Source organism: Chionomys nivalis, chromosome 23, assembly GCF_950005125.1.
Source record: "Chionomys nivalis chromosome 23, mChiNiv1.1, whole genome shotgun sequence".
Lineage (NCBI taxonomy): Eukaryota > Metazoa > Chordata > Mammalia > Rodentia > Cricetidae > Chionomys > Chionomys nivalis.
The window spans coordinates 11340674-11367549 of NC_080108.1; the positions used below are offsets into that span (position 1 = coordinate 11340674).

The 26876-nt window shown below is 46.3% G+C and overlaps 1 protein-coding gene across 6 annotated transcripts in view; it reads left to right on the plus strand.

The window, feature by feature from the left end:
- The window catches only part of Il16 (interleukin 16), an 81906-nt gene that overhangs the window by 33023 nt on the left and 22007 nt on the right, over positions 1 to 26876 (plus strand). For all 6 annotated transcript variants that reach the window (XM_057756088.1, XM_057756087.1, XM_057756086.1 and 3 more), the window contains 7 exons: positions 13395 to 13503; positions 16302 to 16435; positions 18263 to 18373; positions 19162 to 19276; positions 21558 to 21631; positions 22351 to 22567; positions 25126 to 25243. In XM_057756088.1, coding sequence (XP_057612071.1) covers positions 13395 to 13503; positions 16302 to 16435; positions 18263 to 18373; positions 19162 to 19276; positions 21558 to 21631; positions 22351 to 22567; positions 25126 to 25243 — 878 coding nt within the window. The remainder of the gene's footprint in view (positions 1 to 13394; positions 13504 to 16301; positions 16436 to 18262; positions 18374 to 19161; positions 19277 to 21557; positions 21632 to 22350; positions 22568 to 25125; positions 25244 to 26876) is intronic.

Sequence of the window (26876 nt, forward strand, 5' to 3'; positions counted from 1 at the left end):
CTACAGTCTATATTCTTTTAGTTACATCAGCAATTTGTGAGGTTGTACAATGTGGATGAGCACATTCAGAATTATATTTATTTTGAGATTTAAACATGTTATTATTTAGCAGAACAATTACTATTATTTTTTCAAATAAAAATATCATCTTAATTGGGGCAGGAGAGATGGTTCAGAGATTAAGAGTGCTTTCTGCTCTTGCAGAGAACCTGTCTTAGTAACATTTCTATTGCTGCTAAGAGACACCATCACCGTGGCAGCTCTTTAAAGGAAACGTTTAATTGGGGTGGCTCACTTACAGTTTCAGAGGTTCAGTCCGTTATTATCGTGGCAGGGAGCATGGCAACATGCAGGCAGACATGGCACTGGAGGAATAGCTGAGAGCCCTACACCTTGCAGGCAACAGGAAGTCAACTGGCACACTAGGAAGTATTCCAAGCACAGGAAACCTCAAAGCCCATCCCCACACACTTCCTATAACAAGGTCACACCTACACCAACTAAGCCACACGCCCTAATAGTGCCGCTCCCCATGAGATTGTGACAGCCAATTCATTCAACTACCACCGGACCTACGTTCAATACCTGGCACTCCTGTGGAAATACCTAACTATCTGTAACTCCAGTTCCGGGGGATCCAGTATCTCTTCTGACCGCTACGGGCAGCTGGCACACACTAGGTGCACATACAGGAAAAACACTCATATACATAAATAAAAATAAATCTGCTTTTTTTTCCTATAAAGTGCACCAGTTTTATTTTGCTTTGCATGTGTTTCTTCTTTTTTGTTAAAATCTTAGTTTTTTTTATTTTTTTTTAGATTTTACATATGCGTACTGTATTAACACCACCTCCCCCTACAAATCCTTCCATATCTTCTATCCCCTCTCAAATTTGGACACTTTTTCTTTAATTATTTGTATCTAATTATTAATTATATTTATGTATATAAATGAATTAAGACATCAATAGCCTCTTGAGCCTGTTTAGTGTTGCTTGTATGTACATGATTTTAGGTACCCACATTTTAATCTAATTTTTGTTCCTTTGTTTTTAACCTCACCCCACCCCACAGACATAAGAACACACACATATGGTTCTTAATGACTTGTTTCCTGTTGTTTGTCTTACACAGTTCCTGCTGAGAAGGGAGTTAATTGCTTCCTGTTGGAAGACAGTTTCTCATTTCTCTCTGCCTGCTGCTCCGAACAATTAATTTATTTGTGTGTCTGTGGCGTATGTTTGTGCGGTGTTTGCAGATGTATGTGTGTATGGGGGCTGGAGGACGATGTCAGGTTTCTGCTTTATCATTTGTGCGTGCGCGCACACACACACACATATATACATCCATATGCCATCCAGCGTTTCAGTGACCATTCTTGGAATGAACGCATCACCTGTGAATACTGGAACATCTTGAAATTGATGAATTTTATTGTGTAGAAAACATTTTGTTTTCACCTGGCATTTATTTATTTATTTATTTATTTATTTAAGATTTCTGTCTCCTCCCCGCCACCGCCTCCCATTTCCCTCCCCCTCCCCCTCCCCCAATCAAGTCCCGCTCCCTAAGTCAGTCCTAAGAGCAATCAGGGTTCCCTGCCCTTTGGGAAGTCCAAGGACCTCCCACCTCCATCCAGGTCTAGTAAGGTGAGCATCCAAACTGCCTAGGCTCCCACAAAGCCAGTACGTGCAGTAGGATCAAAAACCCAGTGCCATTGTTCTTGACTTCTCAGTAGTCCTCATTGTCCGCTATGTTCAGCGAATCCTGTACTCACTCATATTTGGTTTCTAGCCATGAATAGGGGACGTTGAGCCTATTATGCGTGATCCTAGAGAAGCTAATTAAGAAGGTGAACCCAAAGAAAAACATTTAGGCGATGGAGGGAGACAGAGACAAAGACCCACATTGGAGCACCGGACTGAAATCTCAAGGTCCAAATCAAGAGCAGGAGACAGAGCACGAGCATGGAACTTAGGACCGCGAGGGGTGCACCCTCACACTGAGACAATGGGGATGTTCTATCAGGAACTCACCTGGCATTTTTACTAAAAATTTTAACCTGGCCTTTTGTGCCCAGAATTATTGCGTAGCCTCTGCTCCCGTCTCTCTCTCTTTTACACACACACACACACACACACACACGCACGCACGCACGCACGCGCACACGCACGCACACACACACACACACACACACACACACGCGCGCGCGCGCGCGCGCGCGCGCGCACACACACACACACACTTTATTTTATGGCTACGATGTTTTACTAGCATGTACTGTCTGTACATCCCTTGTGTGCTTGGTGCTGGCAGAAGCCAGAAGAGGAGAATATTGAATTTCTTGGAACTGGAGTTACAGACAGTTATGAGCTGCCATGTGGGCACTGGAAATTGAATCATGGTTCCCTGCAAAAGCAGCTAGTTCTCTTAATTGCCGAGCCACCTCTCTAGTGCCCCCCACACCTTATTCTTTGTAGACAGGGCCTCTCAGAGAGTGTGGAGCTAGACTGGTGGCTACGAAGCCTCCAACAACCCTTCTGTCCCCACCCTCCCCCAGATGCTGAGATTGCAGGTGTGCACACCACCAAGCCTGCATTTTACCTTAGCTCCAGGAGTGAACTCAGGTCCTCACGCTTGCCCAGCAAGTGTTCTTACCCGCGGAGCCAACTCTCCAGCTCCTGCTCAAGGCTTTTAAGGACTACACATTTGAGTGTTGTTTTTTTTTTTTTTTCAGTTTTCCTCAGAAATGGTTTTTGTTATGCTTTAATCTTTATTTATTTTACTTAGGGTTTGTTGAGTTTGTTGAGTTTATGGTTTAATGTCTTTCAGATGTTGTCGTGTGAAGTACTGGATGGATGGGTAGATAGATGATATGTAGATAGATGATATATAGAAGACAGACAGACAGATGATGTAGGTCCCTTCGTTCTGCAAATTTGCTAAGTGGGTAAGGGGTCACTGTCTAGTTTTAAGCTCTCATTCGTATTTCCCATATCTTTGTGTTACCATCTGGATATTCTTCAAACCTATGCCCCAGTTCTCCTGTCTTCCCTTTAGTGCTGTTATATAAATGTCCCTTTCAGTCTGTTTACTTCTGAATATTAATTTATTAATAGTCAACTCACTGAGACATTTTCAGTTTCTGCTCTGAATTTTCGATTACTTCCTTCATGTCTTTAAAACACAGTGTGTGTTGATCTTGCAGTCTGTGCAGGCTTCCTTCCGTGTGTGTGGTTCTCGCGGCTTCCTCTCAGTGAGTTTTGTTTCAACTTTAGCTGTTTTCTCAGACTCCTCTGTCCCACTACTTTCTCCGTGGGTGTTTCGGGGGCCCCAGGCAGTGCTGGTTCTCTCACAGAAGACTCAAATCTGCTCCCATGGGGCAGCTGGGGCATCATTAGGCAGGAGCAGGATCGACCGAGTTTTTGTCTGCAGAGTGGTAAGGCATTCACGTGGCGTCAATTAGGGCTGCGGCTCCCAAACGTGCTCACCGGTGGTTGTCAATCCTCAGGGGATTCCCCCTTCCCTTCAGGATCATGTCTGGACCATAATTTCCTTTCGTTTCCCCAGGGGTGGCATGGATTCGCTCTAGTTCATACTTAAAACAAGGAGATAATCCTTTGGCGCGTCCTCTGGATGCAAAGAGATTGTCCCGTTAAGCTCCATCTTTGGGAAGGAACGGAGCCTTCGCCTGCTCTGTGCATTTCATAAGGATGCACACAGCAAAATCCCAAATCCAGTCACTCGGCAAATGGTCTCAGAACCACAGCAGATTCTGGGCTCTGCTTGTTTCTCAAAAAGCTATCACACAGCCTTTAATGTTGTCACTGGCCTCTGGCTATGCCTGATAAGGATGTTTTCTCATTGATAGGTTTCTGTTTCACTTAAACCAGTTCCTTGGTTTTTGCTGAAGAATCACAGTCAGTGGTCACCACACTATGGAAAGCATGATCCTCCCCTGCCCTTGAAAGCCTCACCTACCAATGTTTTCAGTTTACAGGTGTGATGAGCATCCTTGTACAAACATCTGTATGTGTTTTATACAATTATTCCCTATAATAAAATATGAGACTATGAAGAGACAGAGTTGAGAATCAATTGGGATGTGGGTTGGTGTTCTTTGGAGACTGAATTTTAGGGTTTTTTAAAAATTAGTTTTATTAAGCTATACATTTTTCTCTGCTCCCCTTCCTCCCTCTCTCCCCCCCCCACCTTCTCTCATGGTCCCAATGTTCCCCATTAACTTTTTACAATTTACTTGTCTTTTTATACTTTCCATATAGATTAGATCCATGTATGTCTCTCTTAGGGTCCTCACTGTTGTCTAGGTTCTCTGGGATTATGAATTGTAAACTGGTTTTCTTTGCTTTATGTCTAAAAGCCACTTATGAGTGAGTTCATATGATAATTGTCTTTCTGAGTCTGGGCTATCTCACTCAACATGATGTTTTCTAGCTCCATTCATTTGCCTGCAAATTTCAAGATGTCATTATTTTTTTCTGCTCTGTAGTACTCCATTGTGTAAATGTACCACATTTTCCTTATCCATTCTTGGGTCGAGGGGCATTTAGGTTGTTTCCAGGTTCTGGCTATGACAAACAAAGCTGCTATAAACATAGTTGAGCACATGTCCTTGTGGTACGATTGAGCATCCTTTGGGTATATACCCAAAAGTGGTATTGCTCGGCCCTGAGGAAGGTTGTTTCCTACTTTTCTGAGAAATTGCCATGCTGACATCCAAAGGGGCTGTACCAGTTTGCATTCCCACAGCAATGCAGGAGTGTTCCCTTTACCCCACAATCTCTCCAGCATAAGTTGTCATCAGTGTTTTTTATCTTGGCCATTCTTATAGGTATAAGACAAAATCTCATACTTTTTTTGATTTGCATTTCTCTGATAACTAAGGATTTTGAGCATTTTTTTAGGTATCTTTCAGTCATTTTAGATTCCTCTGTTGAGTTCTCTGTTTAGGTCTATACTCCATTTTTAAAATCGAATTATTTGTTCTTTTGATGACCAATTTCTTGAGTTCTTTGTATATTTTAGAGATCAGTACTCTGTCTGATGTGGGGTTGATGAAGATCTTTCTCTATTTTGTAGGCCACTGTTTTGTCTTGTTGACTGTCTCCTTTGTTTTACAGAAGATTTTCAGTTTCAGGAGGTCCCATTTATTAATTGTTGCTCTCAGTGTCTGTGCTACTGGGATTATATTTAGGAAGTGGTCTCCTGTGCCCATGCATCCAAGTGTACTTCCCTCTTTCTCTTCTATGACGTTCAGTGTGGTTGGCTTTATGTTGAGGTCTTTGATCCATCTGGACTTGAGTTTTTTGCATGGTGATAGATATGGATCTATTTTAATTCTTCATGTTGATATCCAGTTATGTCAACACAATTTGTTAAATATGCTTTCTTTTTTCCATCTGATATTTTTGGGTTTTTTGGTCAAAAATCAGGTGTTTGTAGGTGTGTGAATTAATATCTGTGTCTTTGATTTGGCTCCATTGGTCCTCCTGTCTGTTCTTATGCCAATACCAGGCTGTTTTCAGCACTGTAGCTCTGTAGTAGAGTTTAAAGTCAGGGATTGTGATACCTCCAGAAGTTCCTTTATTTTATAGGATTATTTTGGTTATCCTGGGTTTTTTGCTTTTCTATATGAAGTTGAGTATTGTTCTTTCGAGGTCTGTGAAGAATTTTGCTGGGATTTTGGTGGGCATTGCATTGAATCTGTAGATTTCTTTTGGTAAGGTTGCCATTTTTAGTATGTTAATTCTACCTACCCAAGAGCATGGGAGATCTTTCCATTTTCTGGTGTCTTCAATTTCCTTCTTCCAAGATTTAAAGTTTTTGTCATACAGGTTTTCCACTTGTTTGGTTAGAGTTACTCAGAGATATTTTATGCTATTTGTGGCTATTGTAAAGGGTAATGTTTCTGATTTCTTTCTCAGTCTTTTTATCGTCTGGGTTACTGATTTTTTTTTTTTGAGTTAATCTTGTATCCTGCTACATTATTGAAAGTGTTTATGAGTTGTAGATGTTCCTTGGTAGAATTTTTGGGGTTGCTTGTATAAACTATCATATTATCAGAAAATAGTGAAAGTTTGACTTCTTATTTTCCAATTTGTATCCCCTTGATCTCCTTGTGTTGTCCTATTGATCTAGCTAGGACCTCAAGAGCTATATTGAATTTCATTTAGAGATCATCAGCATAAAGTAATTTTATAACAAAAGAAAAGAGTGTCCTCAAAAGGTGAGTTCAACCACCTCTAAAATGAAAATATCCCAGACCTAGATTAAGGTAGCCGCTACTCAAAGACTTGCCCAGCCCGCACCTCCATCCACCTCAGGAAACAGTTGCAATGGCCCTTCTGAAGCTGTGGTGCTTAGATTAGAGTTCCACACTTTCACTATCAAGTGCATCTTTGTGCATTTACTCATCACCTGACCCCCCTGACCCCCAGAAATGATAGAGTTGAAACTATAAAAAACATTGGCTTCAGATTCTTTCCCACAACTTGTGTCCTTTTACGCGTATTCTGCCTTTTCCCTGCACCCTTTCTGGACCCCCTTTGTAAACAGTTACTCTGTGCACATGACCTGAGAACGGAGTCTAACTCGTGTGTGGAAATGGGTCAGCCCTGGCAGGATTTATTAGAAATATTCTTTTCACGGTATCAGAGGCCACTGTAGTAGGCGATCTGGGCCAGGACCTTGAACCGTGGTGACAGAAGTGGGAATGCGTGCTGGGGAGGCTTGAGAAGGTGGAATTAGAAGGACCTGGTGACAGTGGTCATGCTGTGGAGAAGGGGAGTGGACATCAGAGGGAAGTCCTGGTTGTGCTTGTCCTTTCCCCTTGAGATTACCAGACAGGGGACATCATCCGCATGACCAGGTGGTGGCCCAGAACTGATCTGCTGGAGTCTGCTTGAGTGTCCTTGTGATTTAAAAATCAAAGCCTGTTGCCGCAATGTCAACCCAACCACAGGAAATGGACCTTGCTGGGGATAGTTGGGTTATGTGGGTCCCTCAGAGTTGGGTTATGTGGGTCCCTCAGAGGCAGCGGTCACAGCAACTCCGTTCAAAAGAAAACAGGAAAGTTTCCATTGAGGAGGAAGGCTGCCAACAAGCTCCAGAGTGTCAAGTCTGTCACTGATGCCAGCGAGCAGTCCACAAGCAAAATGATCTCTCCCAGTGGGGCAATGGGACTTGTAAGCCTTGGGAGAAGTTTAGGCTCTGGAATCAGTTTGCTTGTAGGACACAATGCCCCCAAATTCCTCACTACAATAATTCTGGGTTATCCTCTCATTCCAAGAGGACTGAGTAGCTTTCCACTTTTAGAGTTGGCTGTTTGTCCCTAGAAGCAATAGGACTGATCTTAATGTTGGCAAAAGTACTGTGAAGAGCTTGCTGGACAGTGGACCACAAGGACATTTGGTCCCACTGTGACCGGGTTGGTGCAGAGATGGATGTCTAGGTAATGGTGGGTTGCATTGCCCACAGAATGGCTGCCATGACCACAGTCTCTGATGAGAAGAAGGGGAAGAGTGTTCTAATGACTGTGTTAGCCCTTTGACCGCAGTGACAAAGCCCCAGCATGGAGAGAAGCCCCACCTTGGGAACAGGAACAGAAGTGTTCTGTTCTGTGTACTGCAGAGGGAGGCCTCTGTGGACTTGCTCTCAGGGCTCCTACAGAGACTCCTTTGATGAGAAGCTGCCCCACCCAGGACATGCTTGTCCAAGAGTGGCCAGGCTCCCCTGGGAGCCAAGGGAAGCCGTTTGAGTCTTGTGAATCATTTTCTAATATGTGATCATTTCAGAAAGGGAAAGCAGCTCAGAGGCTTTAAACATAATCCTCAGTTGCATTAGAAAGCGCGGTGCTCCAAGTGATGGATAGCTAGTCTGCCTCTCAGCTTACAGAAAAGGAAACTGAGTCTGAGCAGAGGCACAGTATGTCTAGAGTCATGAAGAAGTCAAGACTGCTGGTCTCATGACCCCATCTTCCATCTTGTCACTCATGTCTCAGGGGGAGGTCACCAAATTTGACATCTTTAAAAACATTTGTTTTGAGATTTCTTTTATATTATGTGTGCGGCTGTTTGGCCTGCACACATATCTGTGCACCGTGTGCATGCGTGCATCATGGAAGCCAGAGGAAGGTATTGGAAGAACTGGAGTGACAGATGGTTGCTAGCTGCCATGTGGATGCTGGGAGTTGAACCCTGATTCTCTGGGAAATCAGCCAGTGCTTAAACTGCTGAGCCATCTCTGCAACTTTTTCTTGAAAAATGCATGTGTGTGGGGATATACACATGGGTATGTGTGTGTGCGCATGTGTGCACACACGTATATGTGTGTGTGCATGTGGATGCTTGAGGACAACCTTGGGGTGTCATCCTCACAAACGCCATCTACCTCCTCCAACACAGGTTTCAACATTAGCCTGGAGGTCACCTGATAGGATATAGACTGGACAGTCAGCGAGCGTAGGGCTCTTCCTGTGTCTACATCCCCAGTGCTGAGCTTAGAAGCTCACCATCACGCCAGGAGGTTTTTTTTTGGGGGGGGGGGTCCTAGAGATTAAACTCGGGCTCTCATCTTCCATAACAAACACTTTATCAGCTGAGCATTCCATTCAGCCTCCAGCTTGGCAATGAGATGAACTCAGAGCACATGGGGCACTGTTGCGTTGGTGAGCCAGCCACAGAGCGTCTATAAACACCTGCATTGCCTTGCTCAGGAACTTTTAAGATGCATGTGTTTTCACACTCGATGCAAAATTGCCACTTAAGTTTGATCTTCATCCACCAGTGTGTCTCCATTCCTGCCGCGGTGGAATCTAGAGACTCTGTTCCCTTCCCAGAGGGCTAAAGAGATACACCTCAGTTTCACACAGTTATCCAGAAGCTTGATGACGTGGCCCTGATTTGATGCAACTTTTTGCCTTCTGTCAGGCCAGACACTGGCCACATGGCTGAGGGGAAGGATCAGCTGCCTTGAGACTTACATCAGAGATGACTCTGGTTAGGGAACACGGACTGGTAAGGAAGACAGACTCAAGTGCATGGTCGCACTTCCACGGAGAGCAAAGTCATGAGGCAGGAATGTGCTCTGGGAACTGTGAAGTCCTGTGGAAGATCAAGATGGCAAGACTTCTTTTTGATCAGGCCTTCCTCAACAAACACTGAAAATGTCAGAAAGTGAACCCCTCATGTGAACAGAGCATTCTTTTGTTGTTCAATCCAGAAAAAAAAAATGGGTTTGTTATATTCCCTCTGATTCTCCTGCCATCTTGGTTTGACTAGCCAGACAATTTTTATTTTCGATTAGGGATTTTATAAAGAAAAAAACATCCTACTATTATAACAGTTGAAATAAATGTCATGTTAGCAATTTGTTTTGGGCCCAATTAAAAGGACAAATACGGTAGAAAACCTAGAAAATAAGCAATGTGTTAAACGGGGGTGGTGGCTTGGGCCAATAATCTCAGTACTCAGGAGGATCAGAAGTTTAAGGTTATTCTTGGCTACATGTGGAGTTCAAGGTCAGCCTGGGCTACATGAGACCCTGTTCCTAAAGGGGGAGAGAGTACTAGGAAAATAGCTTCCAGCAGAGTGTTTACTGTGCATGTAGGGGAACCTTAATTCAAACCCCCAGAATCTACATTAAGAAGCAAAAAGGCAGGTCTCCTAGTGACGTGAATGTCACTCCAGTGCTGAGGGGTGAGGATAGTGGATGATCGAGTCTTGCTCACCAGCCAGCCTGGGCTAACGAGATCAAGGAGAGTGGTGTCTTCCAAACCAAGACGAGGAGCTCCTGAGGAATGACATCTAAGTCGCCTCCACATACACATGCAGACACAAGTCCATACACATATAAAATAAAAAGAAAGGAAAACACAGACATAGCTTCATCATTCAAACACATCCTTCCTCATTCATGTCTTGCCTATTGTGTGTTATCACAACTGGGAAGAGAACCCAGTGCACGGCAAGTTCTTAGTAAACGTTTGTTGAATGAATGTTGCTATTTCGGTGCATCTATTTCTAGCCCTTTCCAGTGTACTTTTTACATTATTATAGTCAGACTATTGTAAAATATTTCAAAACTTATAGATACAAACACAAGTATAAGTACACTAAAATAACTCTTCTAAACACCATTTTAAAAGAAGCTTATCATGCCATGTCCTGTGTGCACCCGGTTTACTTATTTACTTTCAAATTATTAAACATCTAGAAGTGGCAATACACAGACTGAATACACGTCTTAGAGGGGCTTCAAGAATAAGGGTCACCCTTGGGCAAGTAGACCAGTTAGCTGCTGTGCTTAACAGGCCTGCAAAGGTCCAAAGGCCACACTAGATCGCTACTTCTGTCCTCTCACTGGAGAGCATGAAATGGAGACTGTACTAGAGGGAAGCCTTCATATTAGAGCTGGGATGCGACCTCCCGCCACGGCCATCACTAAGAAGTGTCTTTTGGAAATCAGGCTGGATATTCCACTGTGCTAAGAGAAGCAGATCACACACTTAATTTTGAAAATCAGAGTTTCATGAGCTCAGTTAAATCAACTCTCTCCTGTATGTAATCACTACTTTGGTCACGTGTCAGGAATTTCCCGGGTTGGCGCCCTTAAAGATGGGTCATTTTGCTCAGGCTAACACAGCGCCATCTGCTGCTGAAAAGAAAAATGACTGCCTAGGAGGCTGCCCAGACTTCTGTTTTCACAGCGGCGGCTTACCAAGGAAATAAAAGGGAATTGATTTGTGGTTTCTTGCATGAATTCTTGTGTCAGACTGGATTTAGCTCTATTCCTGAAAGTCTGTTAGTGGACTTCTGGATCCAGATTGCTTACGACACTCACCTGGTTAACTCCGCCACCGGGCAGAAAAGTCTTTCAAAACTCAAAAGAAATAATATACTTCTGGAGAAACAATTGTCTGAACAGTAGCCATGGAAGGGAGCTAACCGTGTTCTGGATCCCGTGAGAAATTTCTGTGTCATAGTGCAGGTGGGCGTGGACTCAGAAAGGCTCACTAGCTTGCCGCCAACAACTGGGGAGAGGAAAGCCATGAAACTTGCGGGAAAATGCCAGCCGTGTCTTCAGTGCCAGCCTGCTGAGGCCGGCTAAGGCCGGTTGAGGCTGGCTGAGGCTGGCTGAGGTTGGCTGAGGCCGGCTGAGGCCGGAGATACTCAGGGAGAGTCAGAGCAAGGGGGATTCTCTGTTCCCGGGCCACACACCAGGTGTTGAATATTGTAGCCACTCAACACACGAATTAACTAGCCTCTGCCATACCTGCCTTCTCAAAAAGGTAGTCACGCCAGGTAGACCAGGAGTCTCCAGGACACTGCAACATTAAGTGCCCACCCCCAAACACCTAAACTATCTACAGCTATAGCTTCCAGGTCCAAATAACAAATATCCAAGTCAATTACCTGGTCGTTCAAATTCAACAGCTATGGATGTGCTTATGGTTATAGAGTTTCCCACCTACTGCTTCCTGAAACACACACACACACACACACACACAGTTGCAATAGTAAGAGATGAAGCCAATGTAACTCAACAATTGTCACAGCGTTTGTAAAGTTACAAAATAGAGCAGACCCGGAAGCAGAAGTAATTCCTTCACCCTCTCTGTCAGCTTCTGTGCCCCTCACTCTCCATTTCTGGTGTCTCAGAGAAAGGAGGGGCCGGAGAGTTCTTTTAGATGCTTTGCTCACGCAAGGAAGAGTTGGATGGTTTTTTTCCACCCTGGTAGAGAGATGAGACTGATTATGTTATTTAACATACTCTGTACAATGGAAACTGCGTGTGGGTGGTGTGTGTTTGTGTGTGCAGTGTGTGTGTGGTTTGTGTGGTGTATGTGTATGTGGTGTGTGTGTATGTGTGTGATGAATGGTGTGCTGTGTGGGTTGTTTGTGGTATGGTGTGTTTGTGTGTGGTGTGTGTGTGTGGTGTGTGTGTGGTATGTTGTGTGCTGTGGGGTTAGTGTGTGGTGTGGTGTGTTTGTGTGTGGTGTGTTGTGTGGTATGATGTATGTGTGTACATACAGAGATCAGAAGTCAACATTGACTATCTTCCTCATTCCCTCTCCACCTTACTTTTTGGAGACAGGAGACCCAGCTGGAGCTGCAGCTCACTGATTCAGCAAGACCTGGCCAATGGGCTCCAGGGTCCACCTGCCTCTGCTTCCCCAGCACTGAGATCACAAGCATAAGCTGCTATCGCTGGCTTTTTATATGGTACTGGGGATCCAAACTTAAGTCCCTATCCTTGGGTGGCAAGCTCTTCATAGACTGAGCCATCTCCCAAGTCCTAGAAGCTATTCATATGAAATCATTGTGATAAAAAAGTGAAATCATTCAATACAGTAAGGCAGAAATAGAAGAGGATTGTAAACAATTTGGCTTGATATTGATGTTTAAGGTTCTAAATTAAATGCTGGCAAATAGAAATCAGTAATATAATAAAATCATAATACCCAGGAGAATACTTGGATGATTCAATACTTTAAAACTCTGTGCTTGCTCAACAGTAATTTTGTGAGTGCCTGTCTCAGGGAGATGTAGCACCCCTGTCTTCTCTAGTACAGGTCTCCAAGGCTCTCTGTTCAGGCCACTTTCTAATCCTTTTGACTGTACACTTGTCATTCTCTGTAGTGGTCTTTCACCGTTGTTTATTGTTAGCCTTTCTTGACTAAAATGCCAGTTATCCAATGTCAGGTCCTTGCCTGTCTAGATCACTGCTGAACTCCCCATGTGTAATCAAGACCCTGCCATATGCATTTGACATTTGTAGCATTTGTTTAATTATTATGAAATTTCTATTTGTTAAGTACCTTTTTATTAAGCAAATGTTTATCTGGAATAAATGATTAAGAATGGTTCTAAATCCCAGCCCTCAAGGTGCCTGCTGTTTCAGTAGAGAGACAGACAAATGAACAGGTATTTCTCTGGTCCATGCCTGTAAACACAGATTCCACTTTTGTTTCCCCGCTGCTCAGGCCTGAATAATCACACAGAAAACTATATTAATTACAACACTGTTTGGCCAATAGCTCAAGCATATTCCTAGCTAGCTCTTATATATTAAATTAACCGATTTCTATTAATCTGTGTAACGCCACGAGGCTGTGGCTTACTGGAAAGGTTCAGTGTCCTTCTCCTTTGGTAGCTACATTGTGTGTCTTTGACTCTGCCTATTCTTCCCCTCTATCTCTGTTCAGATTTCCTGCCTGGCTTTACTCTGTTAATCCATTGGCCACAACAGTTTTATTCATCAATAAAAGCAATACATATACAGAAGGACTTCTCACATCAATGCCCCATTACGCTAAGCATTCATTTCAACTCTTAATTTGCTGAATAAAAAAGATGGACACTGTTTTCACAGGAACCTTCTACAACTTCCTCTAGAGAAAAGACTGGAAAATCAGAAGCACAAAGTAGTAGCTTCCTGTTCCCTAAGGTCTGCCACCAGAGGACACGCAGCAACTCCACCAGTGAGTATCTTGCCAAAATATCTTCGGGAACAGGGTTGTATTCGTTCCTTTTTTGTTGCTGTGGAAAATACTGTGACCCAGGCTACTTAAAGAATGTGTTTATTCTGGCTTCTAGTTCCAGAGGGTTAGAGTCCATAGTGGCAGAAGGAGACAGCAAATAGTCATGGTGGCAGGAATAGGCTGCCGAGAGCTCACATTTTGAAGTAGATGTGAGTACGGTGCAGAGAGAGAACTGGAAACGGGAGTCTAAACTCTCAAGACTGCCTCTCATCCTTCTTCCAACAGGACCACACTGCCTACACCTCCCCAAACAGCCCAACCAACTGCGGACCAAGTGTTCAAATGCTTGAGCCTGTGGGGATGCTATCATCCAGCCCACATACCTGCTTCTGAACATCAGGACCGTTGTTGCTGTCGGGATACTAGGGGGCTGGGTCCTTCCTGGGTTATCAAGGGTGAACCAAGTTGACTGTCTGTCTCTCAGAGGGCATGCTTCATGGGTGTGCCTTCCAGACAGCTAGAGGGGTTCTACATTGACCTGGCCATGTCTATGTGGACAGCACCTCTGGCTGAGTGACATACTGGGAAGATATGGTCTGGGGAAGAGAAAAAAACCTTTGCTCCTATCCTGAGTGCTGGCATAATTCCTGTGCTGAGCAAGCTTCCAATGCAACCCCAGCCTCCCTTGCCTCACCTGTCACATGACAGGGGCTGAGATCAGAAGACCTGAGGACTCGTGAGCGCTGTAAATAGAATCAGAAGAGTGGAGAAAGGCGAGGCGAAATTAAGCTCGCGCTGAAGGTGTTAACACGAAGCCAGGCTAACATTTTCAGTTGATGCCATGCTCTTCCCATGTGGCTACAGAAAACGTGTATGCACAAGTCATTGGAAATTCCACTCTAAACACCGTGTTTAGGCAGAATTACACAATTTCATTGCATGAACATTTATAGTCTAGTTAACAACTCCCTTTTATTAAATATTCTCATTATTTTTAGTCATTCATTAGCATAATCCTTTTGTTTACTTTACACATGAATTTTTTTTGTACCTATGTTGATTCCTGAAGGGAACCCCATTTAGCCCCCATATCTGTAAATGGGAACTACTTTAAAAAAAATAACATTTTTACAGAAAATGCGTGGATTCTTTTCTCTCCCCATTGTCTTCTAAGCAATCCAGCATAAGTAGTGCATTTATCTGCCTCTACTATGTGATAATAATGTAGTAAACTTATACAAAATATGGAAAAGCACCCACATATCCTGGTATCCATGGGGGGCTCCTGGAAGCCACTGGTGCCCATGGATGCTGAGTGACAACCACACAGGAAGGAGTGGCTGGTGCCTAAGAAGGCTGAGTGTGGTGGGGTCTGTAGTCCCATCATGTGGGCCGTACAGGTAGGATGATCAGGAATCCAAAGCCGGCCTGGACTATATACATTGAGCGTGTGGCCAGGCTGGGCTAGGCAGAGCCTGTCTAAATCCCACCCCCACAAAACAAAGCAAAATGAAAGACACCATATTTGAGGGCCATTATGCTTAGATTGGGATCTAACTTCCTTGGAAGTGATTATCTATGTGACTTTGGGGAAGCTGCTCGTCTCTCTGAGCCTCATTCTCTGTGGCACTACGAGCCGTCCTTAACGGCCTGTTTGGAGACTTGTATAATTTGGTTTATTATTTGTAATGGCCTGGGAGTTAAATTTTGGTTTAAACGGTCGGTAGATACAGCTGAAGGACTTTGACCACACAGCCACACTAACCTGCCGTTCCTTCAGCAGCAGACATGATCACCTACTTCACACTGGGCCACTATTATTCTTTTAAATATGTGTCGCACAGGCTTCTCCATCTTGTCTGTGACTGCTTTTCTGCCTTGTTCTGCACCTGGTCCTGGTTATACACTTTGAAGGGGGCTCTGTCTAGAATGAAACCAAGGGAGTCTGTGCAAAACTGTTAAGAATTTCAAAGTGGCTAACTAATTTATTAAACTTAATTACTGAATAAATACTTCAGAATAAAATTTCGAAATCATCCCTTTTATGAGAAAAAAAGAACTTAGTGTTATCGATTTTTAGTTCCTTTGGCAATTAACTTTTCCAGTTCATAATTCGACTTAGCTTTAAATTATAAATTTATTATTATTGTTACATATTCATCTCAACTTATAGCTTCTCTTTCTAAAACTGCTTGGGCTTCTGAGCTGTGTTCCTAACTACATTTGGTATCAATTGAGCCAGTGCGGTAGGCATTGCAGGTTTTAACTCCCCCCTTTGAAGTTGATAATTTTGATGCATTTTTCTGTTGCCTTGTATACATCCACAAGTATTTTCAGGTAGAGTGAAGGAGGGCCCAGAGCAGCCAGAGTTTTGGAGAATGAACCATGTCCTGCTCTGGCCTCTGTTTATACAGATCTGAATCCATAGAAGCTACGGAACACCCAGAAGCACACTAGTTGTCTGGGTCAGAAAGGGCAGAGCCCAGCTCTGCAAGGCCTCAGCACCTCACACTGGATTTGCCTATGGCTCTGTAGTCAATCTACTGTAACTCATTCCAAATGGCAACCTATTTTTCTGTCCTTATTTCTCTTTCTCTCTTGCATCTGGTAGAGGTCATTACCATGGGTCTTCTGCAGCCTCGAGGACAGCACCAACCATCCTGGGTGCTGGATGGTTTCTGCCCTCACAGACCCTCACCTAAGGAAGGGGCTGGCGATTGATGGGCGAGGCTGATATCTGACTGCACACAAATGATTTCTTCCTGTTTGTTTCCCCCACCCCGTCCATCTCTGTTTAGGTGTTAATCCCTATTGCACAGGAGAAATTGATTTTCCAATGGCCAAGAAATCTGCAGCTCCCACCGACAGGCAACCGTACTCTCTCTGTAGCAACAGGAAGTCTCTCTCTCAACAGTTGGACTACCCGGTTTCGGTAAGATGGAGGGGAGGGGCCTGGAGACGTGGGAGGACCCGAGGCTCTGTAATCACACTAGCGCTTTTCTGCTCACAGACTGCACAGAGTTTACTGAGTTTGCTAAGGCACCCCGCTAGGCACAAATCATTTGGAAGGACTATCTGTCAAGCCTTTCTTGGGCCAGGTACATGCGGCCACTGTCTTTCTATGCTGTTAGGAGCCCATAGAGAGCACCATCCCCGTCCCCCACTGCCCCTCAGAGTTCTCGAGGTCTAAAGCATCCTAAGAATCCTTTTATTTCACCTGCACAATAACTCTGAGGTGAGAAGACTAGGGAACTCAGGCTTTGACAAACTAAGGAGTTTGTTATCTTTCACGGTGCTAGTATGTAGCAGAATTGAAGTTGTATCTTTTTTTTTTTTAACATGTATTCATTTCCTATTTGTGAGTGTGTGTTTTTTAGGTGGGGGTGGTAGGGGTGCAACAGTGTGAGTGTGGAGGGCAGAAGTATGGGAGCAGGCTTTTTCCTTCCATCATGTGGGTCCCAGACACACCCATCCCCCCACGGGGGGGGGCAGAGACAGAGACAGGGGTTTGACTATCTGGACATCTTCATCTCGTGGCCAGCGACACTGAGAAGTTAGTTAACCATTGCTGATGGCCTCTCGCGGTCTCACTTTGTCTGCATAGAGGCTTCCAAGGGAGGCAGCAAGGCAGGATCCCCGAAGGGTTGTTTCTGGGTTGCGGGGAGGGACAGCCTTGGTTTAGGGCTACAAAGCCTGGGATAGTGTGGTCACTGTGCCTAGCCAAGTACCAACAGCTTCAAGCCAGCAACAGGAAAGAAGAGGGAAGGGAATAGCAGGGGAGAAGCGGGAAGAGGAAGGAGGGAAGGGGGAGGAGAAGATGAGCTGTTTCTTCAGGGAGTGATGGTCTTGAAGCCCAAATCTACTCCAGGGTCCCTACAGGCTAGTTACATATGTGACTCGCCTGGCAGCATCAGATATTAGTGAGCAGGATCCTTACACACTCTTACACACTCTCCCTTACACACCCTCGGCTAACATGTTGGCTTGGTGACCAGGTAGGAAGCACTAGTGTGTTCCTGAGCAGCAGACTGCTATCACAGCACATAGCAAAAGAAGGATGTGTCATTACTTCCTGGGGATGAAGCCCCGCCCTCGGCAACTGCATAGTTAGCATAGTTAATTATTCCTTGACACCATGCACACAGAAGTCCTCTTGAAAATGATCTTCTGGAGGAAACGGAGGCACAGAGGGACAAAGTCACTTCTCCAAGGTCATCACCGGATAACCGGCAGAGCCAGGAGAACACTCTGGGACATGGATGTGGCTTCCAAAGTGACAGCATTGCCACTAAGCCACACTGCTCCCCGCTGGGGTTCTGGGACACAAAACTGCTCTTGGTTGATGCCCTCCGCTTCTTTGAGGCAGCTGGTTAACCTCCCTCTGCCTTCCCTGGAATTAAAGTTCTTCTTTTGAGTCTTGGGGTTCTAAACTCCTTGTCTACTGCCCCATGCCTGGCACAAGCGAAGTTTTTGATAAACATGCTTTGAGCTGAACACAGTGTATAGGGATGTCTCAAACTCAACTGAAGGTCTTGCTTGGCCTCCAGGGCTTATTCTGGGGGCAGTATGGTCTGAATTATTACCCCTGGCTTACCCCTTCGCAAGCACGTGTGAGCCTTTTCTGCTGATCTGCAGCCAGGCCACCTTACTTCACTAAAGCTTCCTGCCCGAGTGCGACCCTTGGGAGGCAGAGGGTGGGGCTCTTCTTGGCTGACGTCATCGGTGGCTCATTCCTGCCCTCTCGGGTTCTTCGTGTCAGGGCACTACAAGACCAACTCGGTCACTGAGCACCGCTCAGCTTGGGCAGCTGTCTGGGGGTCTACAGGCTTCAGTCATCTCCAACATCGTGCTGATGAAGGGCCAAGCAAAGGTAAGCAAAGATCATCACCAATGGGAAGCGCCGGAGCATTGTCTCTTCTAGGAGCTGCTGTTCCAGGGATGAGGGGGAACAGGGCGGTGGGACACCGAGCGCAACAGAGGGGGCAAACCCAAGCTCACAGGCACTCGCTGGAGTTTGAGCAATGCTGATTCTTCCAGTTCCACTGTGATCATTTCCTCTCTGAGGACACCACAGTGTTGTTCCCCGACATAATCCTAGGATGTGTTGGTCAGCTCCTGAGAATGACCTGGAAATAATGACCGGGAGAATAGCACCTGTAGAAAGACCAGGTGACTGGTGTCCTTAGGCAGGAGACAGGATGGACACAGGATGGAGGAAACAAGGGGCCTTTGGTAGCAGAAATGATGTGTTCCTGGGTGTAACCTTTTACTATTTAATGCCATTAATGTCTCCTTGATGTTTCTGGGCATCATATTTTATTTCCAAGTACAGCCTGTGAATTCTGTAACCTTATTTCACAACAATATCAGAGGAGGCGATTGGATAGAAATACTCAAGCAGAGAGAGTGAGGCATTAGTCTCTACCCTGCACCCCTCTGCCAGCTTTGTGGGCAAGCCTCTCATCCTCCATAGTACAAACTGGCCACAAGCTACTAACCACACTGCCTGGTTAACTTCTGAGACCCCCCACCCAGGACTAAAGGCACTTTGTCTCCTCCCCGACTCCTTTCTTCAGGGCTTAGTCGGGGCCTTAGAGAAAAGATCAGTCTAAGAAACAGCTGGGATACTCTCCATCTGACCTCCTCTTCTTTCCCCAGGGCCTGGGCTTCAGCATTGTCGGGGGAAAGGACAGCATTTACGGTCCCATTGGGATTTACGTGAAGAGCATCTTTGCTGGAGGCGCAGCTGCCGCCGATGGACGGCTCCAGGAAGGTAGGCCTCCTTTCCTCCCCCCTGAGTGTGGCCGAGAGGTGAGAAGCATAGTCCAGAACTGTGTCTCAGGAGGCACTGAGAGCTGAAAATGTGTCTGGGGCTTTCAGAGTACACTTCTGTGGTTGGGAGGGGTGCGGATCTCTAGTGGGAGACTTCTCCCCTCAAGGACGCCATCATAGCGAGGAGTAGACTATCATTCTTCTGGTCTCCAAGGGTACCAAGCACACATGTGGTAAACTGATATACATACCTATACACATCAATTAATCATCTGTCATCAATCAATTAATTAAAAGAACCCAGAGATAGGATTAAAAAAATTTCTATCACTGGGTTGTGGTGGTGCATGCCTTTAATCCCAGCACTCAGGAGGCAGACACAGCTCTGTGAGTTTGAGGTCAACCTGATCTACAGAGTGAGTTCCAGAACAGCCAGGGCTACACGGAGAAATCCTGTCTCTGAAGACAAACAGAAAACAAAACCCTTAAACGCACACACACACACAACACACAAGATTAATAAAATTTAATTCAAAAAATTCCATCTTGCTGTTTTTGTGGCATACAAATTATGACAAGATTCAAATTTCAGCCATGTTTTTTCATGTGAGGCCATGGCTGCCTTGATGTTCCAACTCTGTGTTGAGTCATCAAAACAGAAATGGTAAGACTTGCAAAGATTTAATTATTTACTATCTGGCTCTCTACAGAAAACACTGCCAACCCAAGCACAATGCGGCATCGGGCAGTGGGAGGCACTGGATAGAGAGGCCTTGGGTGAGTCAGGAAGCGGTGTATAGGACGCAGTGGCTGACAAGAGGCAGGTAGCAGGAGAGCCGGTCAGAGGCTGGAACGGGAGCCTGGCACCAGAGGCTGTTGCCTGCTCTAAAGGCTGTCTGGAACAGTAACCCTTCCGAGGACTAGAGTCAATGAGAACAGCCGAGGCCTAGGAAGAGGCAGTAAGTGGGTAATGACGATGCGTGACAGTTTCCAGTTTCAGTCCACTGGAGAACCGGAAGAGGCCAAGGAGGAAGAGGAAAAGGCTGAAGAAGTGGGAACTGCAGAGGGCGATGTGTCTGGCCGAGCACTAGATGGCGCTGTCCGACAGCCCACTGAAAAGCGGTCACCAAGAGGGAGATCTTGGGGAAGGAGTGAATTAAAGAACCACAGAGGTGTGGAGGAGGAGAAGGAGGAGGGAGGGCCTGAGAGAAGGGAAAAGGACCGAGGGCGGGTCTACAGGAGCAGCCCAGTCAAGATCAGGAAGAGAAGAGGAGCCAGGAGAAGGGAAGTGTAGGCCTGAATCCAAAGTGTGTGCTTTGGTGTTTTGTTACTTTTGGACTCTTTTGGAAACCATCAATGTTTTGAGGGGGAAAGTGGTGCAGGGTGGGGTTATCTTCCTTAGTTAATAGCAATAATAAAAACAGAATTTCAACCAGCCCATTCCTGGTTTAGAATTAAGAAGTAGCCTAATCGTTTTCAAAAGTGGCGTGTGTGCTCACGTCGGCTCTGGGCGAGCATGCTGGTGATGATGGGCTTGCTGTGCATACCAAACCACTAATGACTTGCTTTCCTTCTCCTTCCGGAAAATGATTGTGTGAAAAAGATCTAGCACAACCTAGGCTCATGAATGTTCTCCAGACACGACAAAAAGAAGGCCATGGCAGACAAGCCCAGAACTGGGTTAGATATTTTAATGACTTAGAGTCAGCCCTCGTGGAATTTAGCGCGGGCGTTCTGAAGTTTTGGCTTTGGCTCTCCCTTTCTCAGCACACATTTAATTACATTTTAATTCTGCTTGTTTTGTAGCCCTGGCTAGCCTTGGACTCTATACGTAACCCAGGTTGGCCTCCGACTTCTGGCGATCCTGTAGCCTGTGTATTGGGATTGCATGCTTGGGGTCGTTTGACATATTTTTCCTACGCGTGTGTTCTCAGTCATATGGAGTCTTCTGGTGACAAGGGTCGAGTTCTGTCATTGTTCCCTTTGGCTGTGGCGGCCTGCTATTCTGAGCTGCTCTGCAGCCTCGATTTCTAACACAGAGACATACTGGACTAAACAGAATCTGAGCTAAAAAGAAGCAGTTATGATAAGCTGTTGGGAAAGACTGTTAAACCAGAATGGCAAAGTTGGCACTTGAGATTGGTGGCCCAGATAGTGCTCGAGTGTGGCGAGCTCTAAAAGCCAAGGGCTAGGCTTGGCCTACGGACAAGGCCCAAGGCCCCGAGTATATCCCGAAAGCCTGACTAAAGCTTGCTAGCTTCTGCGTTTCTCTCCCTCGACAGGCGATGAAATCCTGGAGCTCAATGGCGAATCAATGGCTGGCCTAACACACCAGGATGCCTTGCAGAAGTTCAAGGTAACGTTTTAGCCTCTGTCCATAGTCTGAGGCCCTCGGGCAATGGAGTCAAATTGAGCCTTATCTCCTTCCTCCGAGGCCACAAAATTAAAAATTGACCCTTTGCAGGGACCTGACCTTTGCCTAGCCGACGCTGCCCTTGGGCACAGCATTAAAGAAAATCCTCTACATAGGGCAGTAGAATCAGGACATTCAAACTACCAGAGGTTTATAAAACTGTCTCAAAACATGCATATTTATAGTAGTAGATTTGTAGATATGGTTTGGGTTTTTGAGGGTTTTTTTTTTTTTTTGGAAGGGGGCTAGAGACAGAGCTTCTCTGTGTAGCCCTTGCTGTCCTGGAACTTGCTCTGTAGACCAGGCTGGCCTAGAACTCAGAGATCCACCTGCCTCTGCCTCACGGGTGCTGGGATTAAAGGCATGCACCACCACTGCCTTTTAGAGTTTTTAAGGTATCACCAAAAGGTATTTTGAGTCTCTATCCAGTTAGTTTAGTTCAAGAGTCTATCTGGGTAAACACTCATGTCACTTGTCATATAACACATATACTCTGGGTGCACGTGTGTGTATGTGTCTTGTGTAAGTTGTCACATGTTTGTATGCTATGCGTGCACACACACCTGCATTTCCTTGGAGAACAGCAATCATCGTTACTGGCTGTCTGTTTTATTTTTCCCACCTGTCTGAGAATGGCTCCAAATACCGTCACTCTTTTCCAGCAAGCCAAGAAGGGGCTTCTGACCCTGACAGTGAGGACCCGCCTGACAGCGCCCCCATCCCTGTGTAGCCACTTGTCACCCCCTCTGTGCCGCTCCCTCAGCTCCAGCACGTGCGGTGCCCAGGACAGCAGCCCCTTCTCCTTGGAAAGCCCAGCGTCCCCTGCCAGTACCGCCAAGCCCAACTACAGGATCATGGTGGAGGTGTCTCTGCAGAAAGGTAGGAGCGCTGTGCCAGTCTTTGCCCACCACTGTCCTGGGGGGACAGCACAGAACAAGTGACAGCAGATGCTATTTTTGTCTAGCTGGACTTGCCATCGGGTCTCATCCTCCTCCCTTCCCTCTCTCCCCAACCCCCTCTTCCTTTCTTCTTGCTTATTTAGTATGTGTTTGTGCATCTGTACATGTGCATGCCACACAGAGAACAGCCAATGGGGGCTGAGATCCTCTCCTTCTGCTGTGTGGGTTCTGATGATTGAACTCAGTTCATCAGACTTAGGAACCTAGCTGAGCCATATCTCACTGACTCTCATTCTGTTTCTAGAGGCTGTTTGTGCAGTCCAAACCCAGGCAATGATTTTATGTCTTTAGTGAGACAGCAAGCATATAGCAGGAAACTACAGAGGAGGGGGGGAGGGAGGGAGGGAGGGAGGGAGAGAGAGAGAGAGAGAGAGAGAGAGAGAGAGAGAGAGAGAGAGAGAGAGAGAGAGAAGGGCCAGGCTCTGAACTCTGCAGCTAATATCCTGAGACCTTGAACAGCACACTGACCCTCTCTGGGCCCATTTTCTTGTTCCTGCAAAATGAATGGAGAGGGGTTTGTTTGTTTGTTTGTTTGTTTTTAATCAAGCTGACATCCAGGGATCCACAGCCATTCACTCTGTGATCCCAGGTGGATGGCTGATTCTTAAAGGCTCGAGGGACAAGGGACACTATTAGGGGCAGGGCTGGGCTCCAAGCACAGTGATAAGCAAGTGTTCTGGGAACAAAGGAAGGACCAACATGGCTGGTACAACATAGGCAAACAGAAGAGGGGTGGGATTGAAAGATGGAGAGGAAGAAAGGGTTCAAACAGGGTCTGAGGAACCAAGGAAGAGATGTGTGTGGAAATGGGGACCAGAGGGTGCAGTGAATCCCTTGCCTGAGGTATGTCTTAGCTCATCTACTGAACCGTGAGCTGTTTGAGCCTTCAGGCATCTCTGATGCAAATACTCAGTGGCCATAGCAACTGGGGCTCCTGTTCTGAAGACCACGGAGCACGCTTGGCATGGTATGTGTGTGGGGCCTGGCCTCAATGTGGCGCTCCCTCTGACAGCTTACGCTAGACACAGTGCTGAGCCCCTCTGAATAGCCTAATCTAATCTCAGCCCTGCAGACTGTGATCAGCATTGTTTGTGGGGAACCTCAAAGACCTGCACATGACAGATGCCCATTAGGTCAGAGATACTTGCTCTGGTTAGGAGATCTGGATGCCTGCATTGACTCTGACCCCTGAACAGTGCATGTCACACACCACATATTTTATTTATTTATTTATTTATTTTTTACCTTGATAACAATGACGTACAACATCCATCCCTCATGGAGCTGTTGGTCTCCAGACACCAAAAGGTGAAAGCACAGAGTGTTTTGTGTGCCTAAAGAAAACCCAAAGGAGGCTCTTTGTTCTTCTTACTCCCTGGTCCCTCAATTGGTTTTTCTAAGCTGCCAATTCTTGTTTCCAGGGCCTTTCCAATCTAGCAAACCCTCTGTCTCCCCTTCCATGCTGGAGGTCCCCACAGCACTAACGTCATCCCTGTTTGTCTGGTCCCAGGCTCCCCCGTGCAACCCCTCTTCTCACATCTTTCCAGTCACCTTCAAGGGCATCATGGGTACCTGCAGGGCAGGACTTCATAGGCCTGGTCCTGCCCAGACTTCCCTGTTTGAGTGTGGGGTTGTCACCTGCCCGTCACTCAAATCAAGACTACCTTTGAGCTAATCTATTGATCCATTCCTTCTATTCCATCCCTTTGGAATATACTCCATGCCCTTCTGTTTCTCCCTCTGCCACCCTTTGTACCCACTGGGCCTTTCCAGCGACCTTCGTGCTTCTATTCTTGCCCATCTGTATTTATTTCTCCATATAGAGTCAGGCATATTAATAAAGATGGTAGTTAAATTATGCCACCTCCTCATTCCTGACTGTCCCGTGGCATTTTCTTCTAAGTTAAACAGTGTTTGTTTCTTTACACCTGCCCTCTGTCTCCTCAGCCCACTCTCCCCATGCCTGCCCATGTTCTGCCCACACCGGATTTTCTGGTCCCACAGCAACAAGGCACCCTCTTCCCAGCCTCCAGCCTCTGCCCCATCTCCTCATCCTGGCTTGTTCTTGCCATTCATGTTTTACACCAAATGTTGTCGCAGAGTTCCCAAGGGGCATTCCGCCACTTCCTAGCTCATTCCCTTTTACTTCCTGTATAATGCTCATCAATGTCTCCTCCTTCCCACCTCCTCTTGCTCACCTTCCTGTATCCGCCTCCCTGCCGCCTCCCCTCTCTCATTTCCTAGTGTTTCTCCACTTGACCTTACCACATACCCTCCTCACCGTCTGGCTTTGCCCATCACTTACTCCCTAATAGCCCCTGTGTACAGTGACACTATGCACACAGGGGTGGAATGAGCATCATGACCTAGATCCTTGCCTATCACGGGATGCCAGGTGTCAGAGGCATCTACTAGGCTGGGACCCCCACCCCCAGGAAAGCTCACACTCCCCACCTTTCCCTCCATTCTGCATTCCAGAGGCTGGTGTTGGCCTTGGGATTGGCCTGTGCAGCGTCCCCTACTTTCAATGTATCTCGGGCATCTTCGTTCACACGCTGTCACCTGGATCCGTGGCGCACCTGGATGGACGGCTGCGGTGGGTCCCCATTTCTCTTCCTAAATGGTCCCCTGGCTTAGAGCAGAGAAAGCTGGCTTCCTTTAGGAGTATCTGAGGTTGACCTCAGGAGAAATGCAGAAGGATTCAGGCTCGATTCAGTTGTAGGCCAGCTGCAGCCACGTCAATCACCTGGGCATAGGGAAAAGGGGCGGGATACAAAAAAATCTCAGCAGCCCCACACCAGAGCTATCAATTGAGTTCAGTGTTACTGATAGCCCAGAAATCTCTGCATATGTTAAGAAACATGGCACCTGAGAATGTCAGACGGCAACAGAAAACAAAGGAAGCTTGCTCTAACTCAGACTAGACTGACACAGAATCCATAGTAACATAGATGGTGCAGAGTTTTCCTGTGAGCTCTATGTGCACACCGGAATGTTTTGAGCAAACCAGCTGTGGTTCATGCACATCCCCGCCAAGAGGACAGAATAATTTCAGATAGATGCTGCAGTCCTGCCTCTCTCCATAGAACTTCTGCCTACAGCAAGCGATCTGATTGGGTAGAAATTGTTATCTCAGTTTAACCCATTACAACACTTGTACATCTATTCTAACGTCTGCCAGAGGGACAAATGTATCTTTCACAAGGACGTGCTCTGCTTTTGTAAACAGGAGAGTTTTGCCCTGCTTTAATTCCCCCCCCCCCTTCCATGATTGCAGTGTAGGAAGGCAAACCCACCTCAGGTGGTGTCTGGATAGCAGGTCTGAGCTGGAAACTGATCTGTGCTGCCCTCTGCAGGATAACCACTGCTACTGTGCTTGGGATACAGCTGCAGGGTTAGGGGTCCAGCTGTGAGGCTGGGAGACCCTGCTCCAGAGCCAGGGCATCTAGCTGCAGGGTTGGAGGACCCCTGCCAAGTTAGGGTGCTGGCTTTAGCTCTTTTGCCCTCTCCTGGAGGCCCGCAGTGGGGTGGGGACTGTTTTGTGCTGCGTGGGCAGAGGTCTTCCATTATACCTAGAGAACAGGCATCATCTCGGCACAATAAGGGGCTCAGCTTAGCAGAAACACAGAAGGGAACATGGGGTCACAGCAGGGGATGCAGAATCAGGAGACTCGAGTCCTGCTCAGCCTGCTTTCTTATAGAACCCAGAATAACCACCAGCCCAGAGATCATCCCACCCACAATGGACTGGTCCTTCCCCATCCATTGTTAAGACAATGCTCCTCAGGCTCCCTCCAGCCTGATATTCTGGAGACATTTTCTCAGTTGAGGCTCCCTCCTCTCTGGTGACTTTAGCTAGTGTCAAGTTGACATGCAACCAGCCATGATAGTTTATATCAGCAATCCTGTCTTTTCTGGTTCGGTTCTTTGTCTGTGTCAGTGGTTACGTCAGCCGGTCTTCCGCTACTGTAGCAAACACCTGAGGTGTCCATATGTAAGAAGAAAGGTTATCGTGACTCCTAGCGTCAGAAGGTCCAAGTGTGTCTGACCCGCCCCATTCCGTGTGGGTCTGTGATGTGGAAACACATGATGGCAGAACAAGTGTTCACCTGCAGGCTGGAACTCTGAAAGAGAGATGAGGACAGGGTCACACTCTCCCCTGTAAAGGCGCATCCCCAGTAACCAGAGGGGCTCGCCCTGGGCCCCGGCTCCTAAAGTTTGCACTGGTT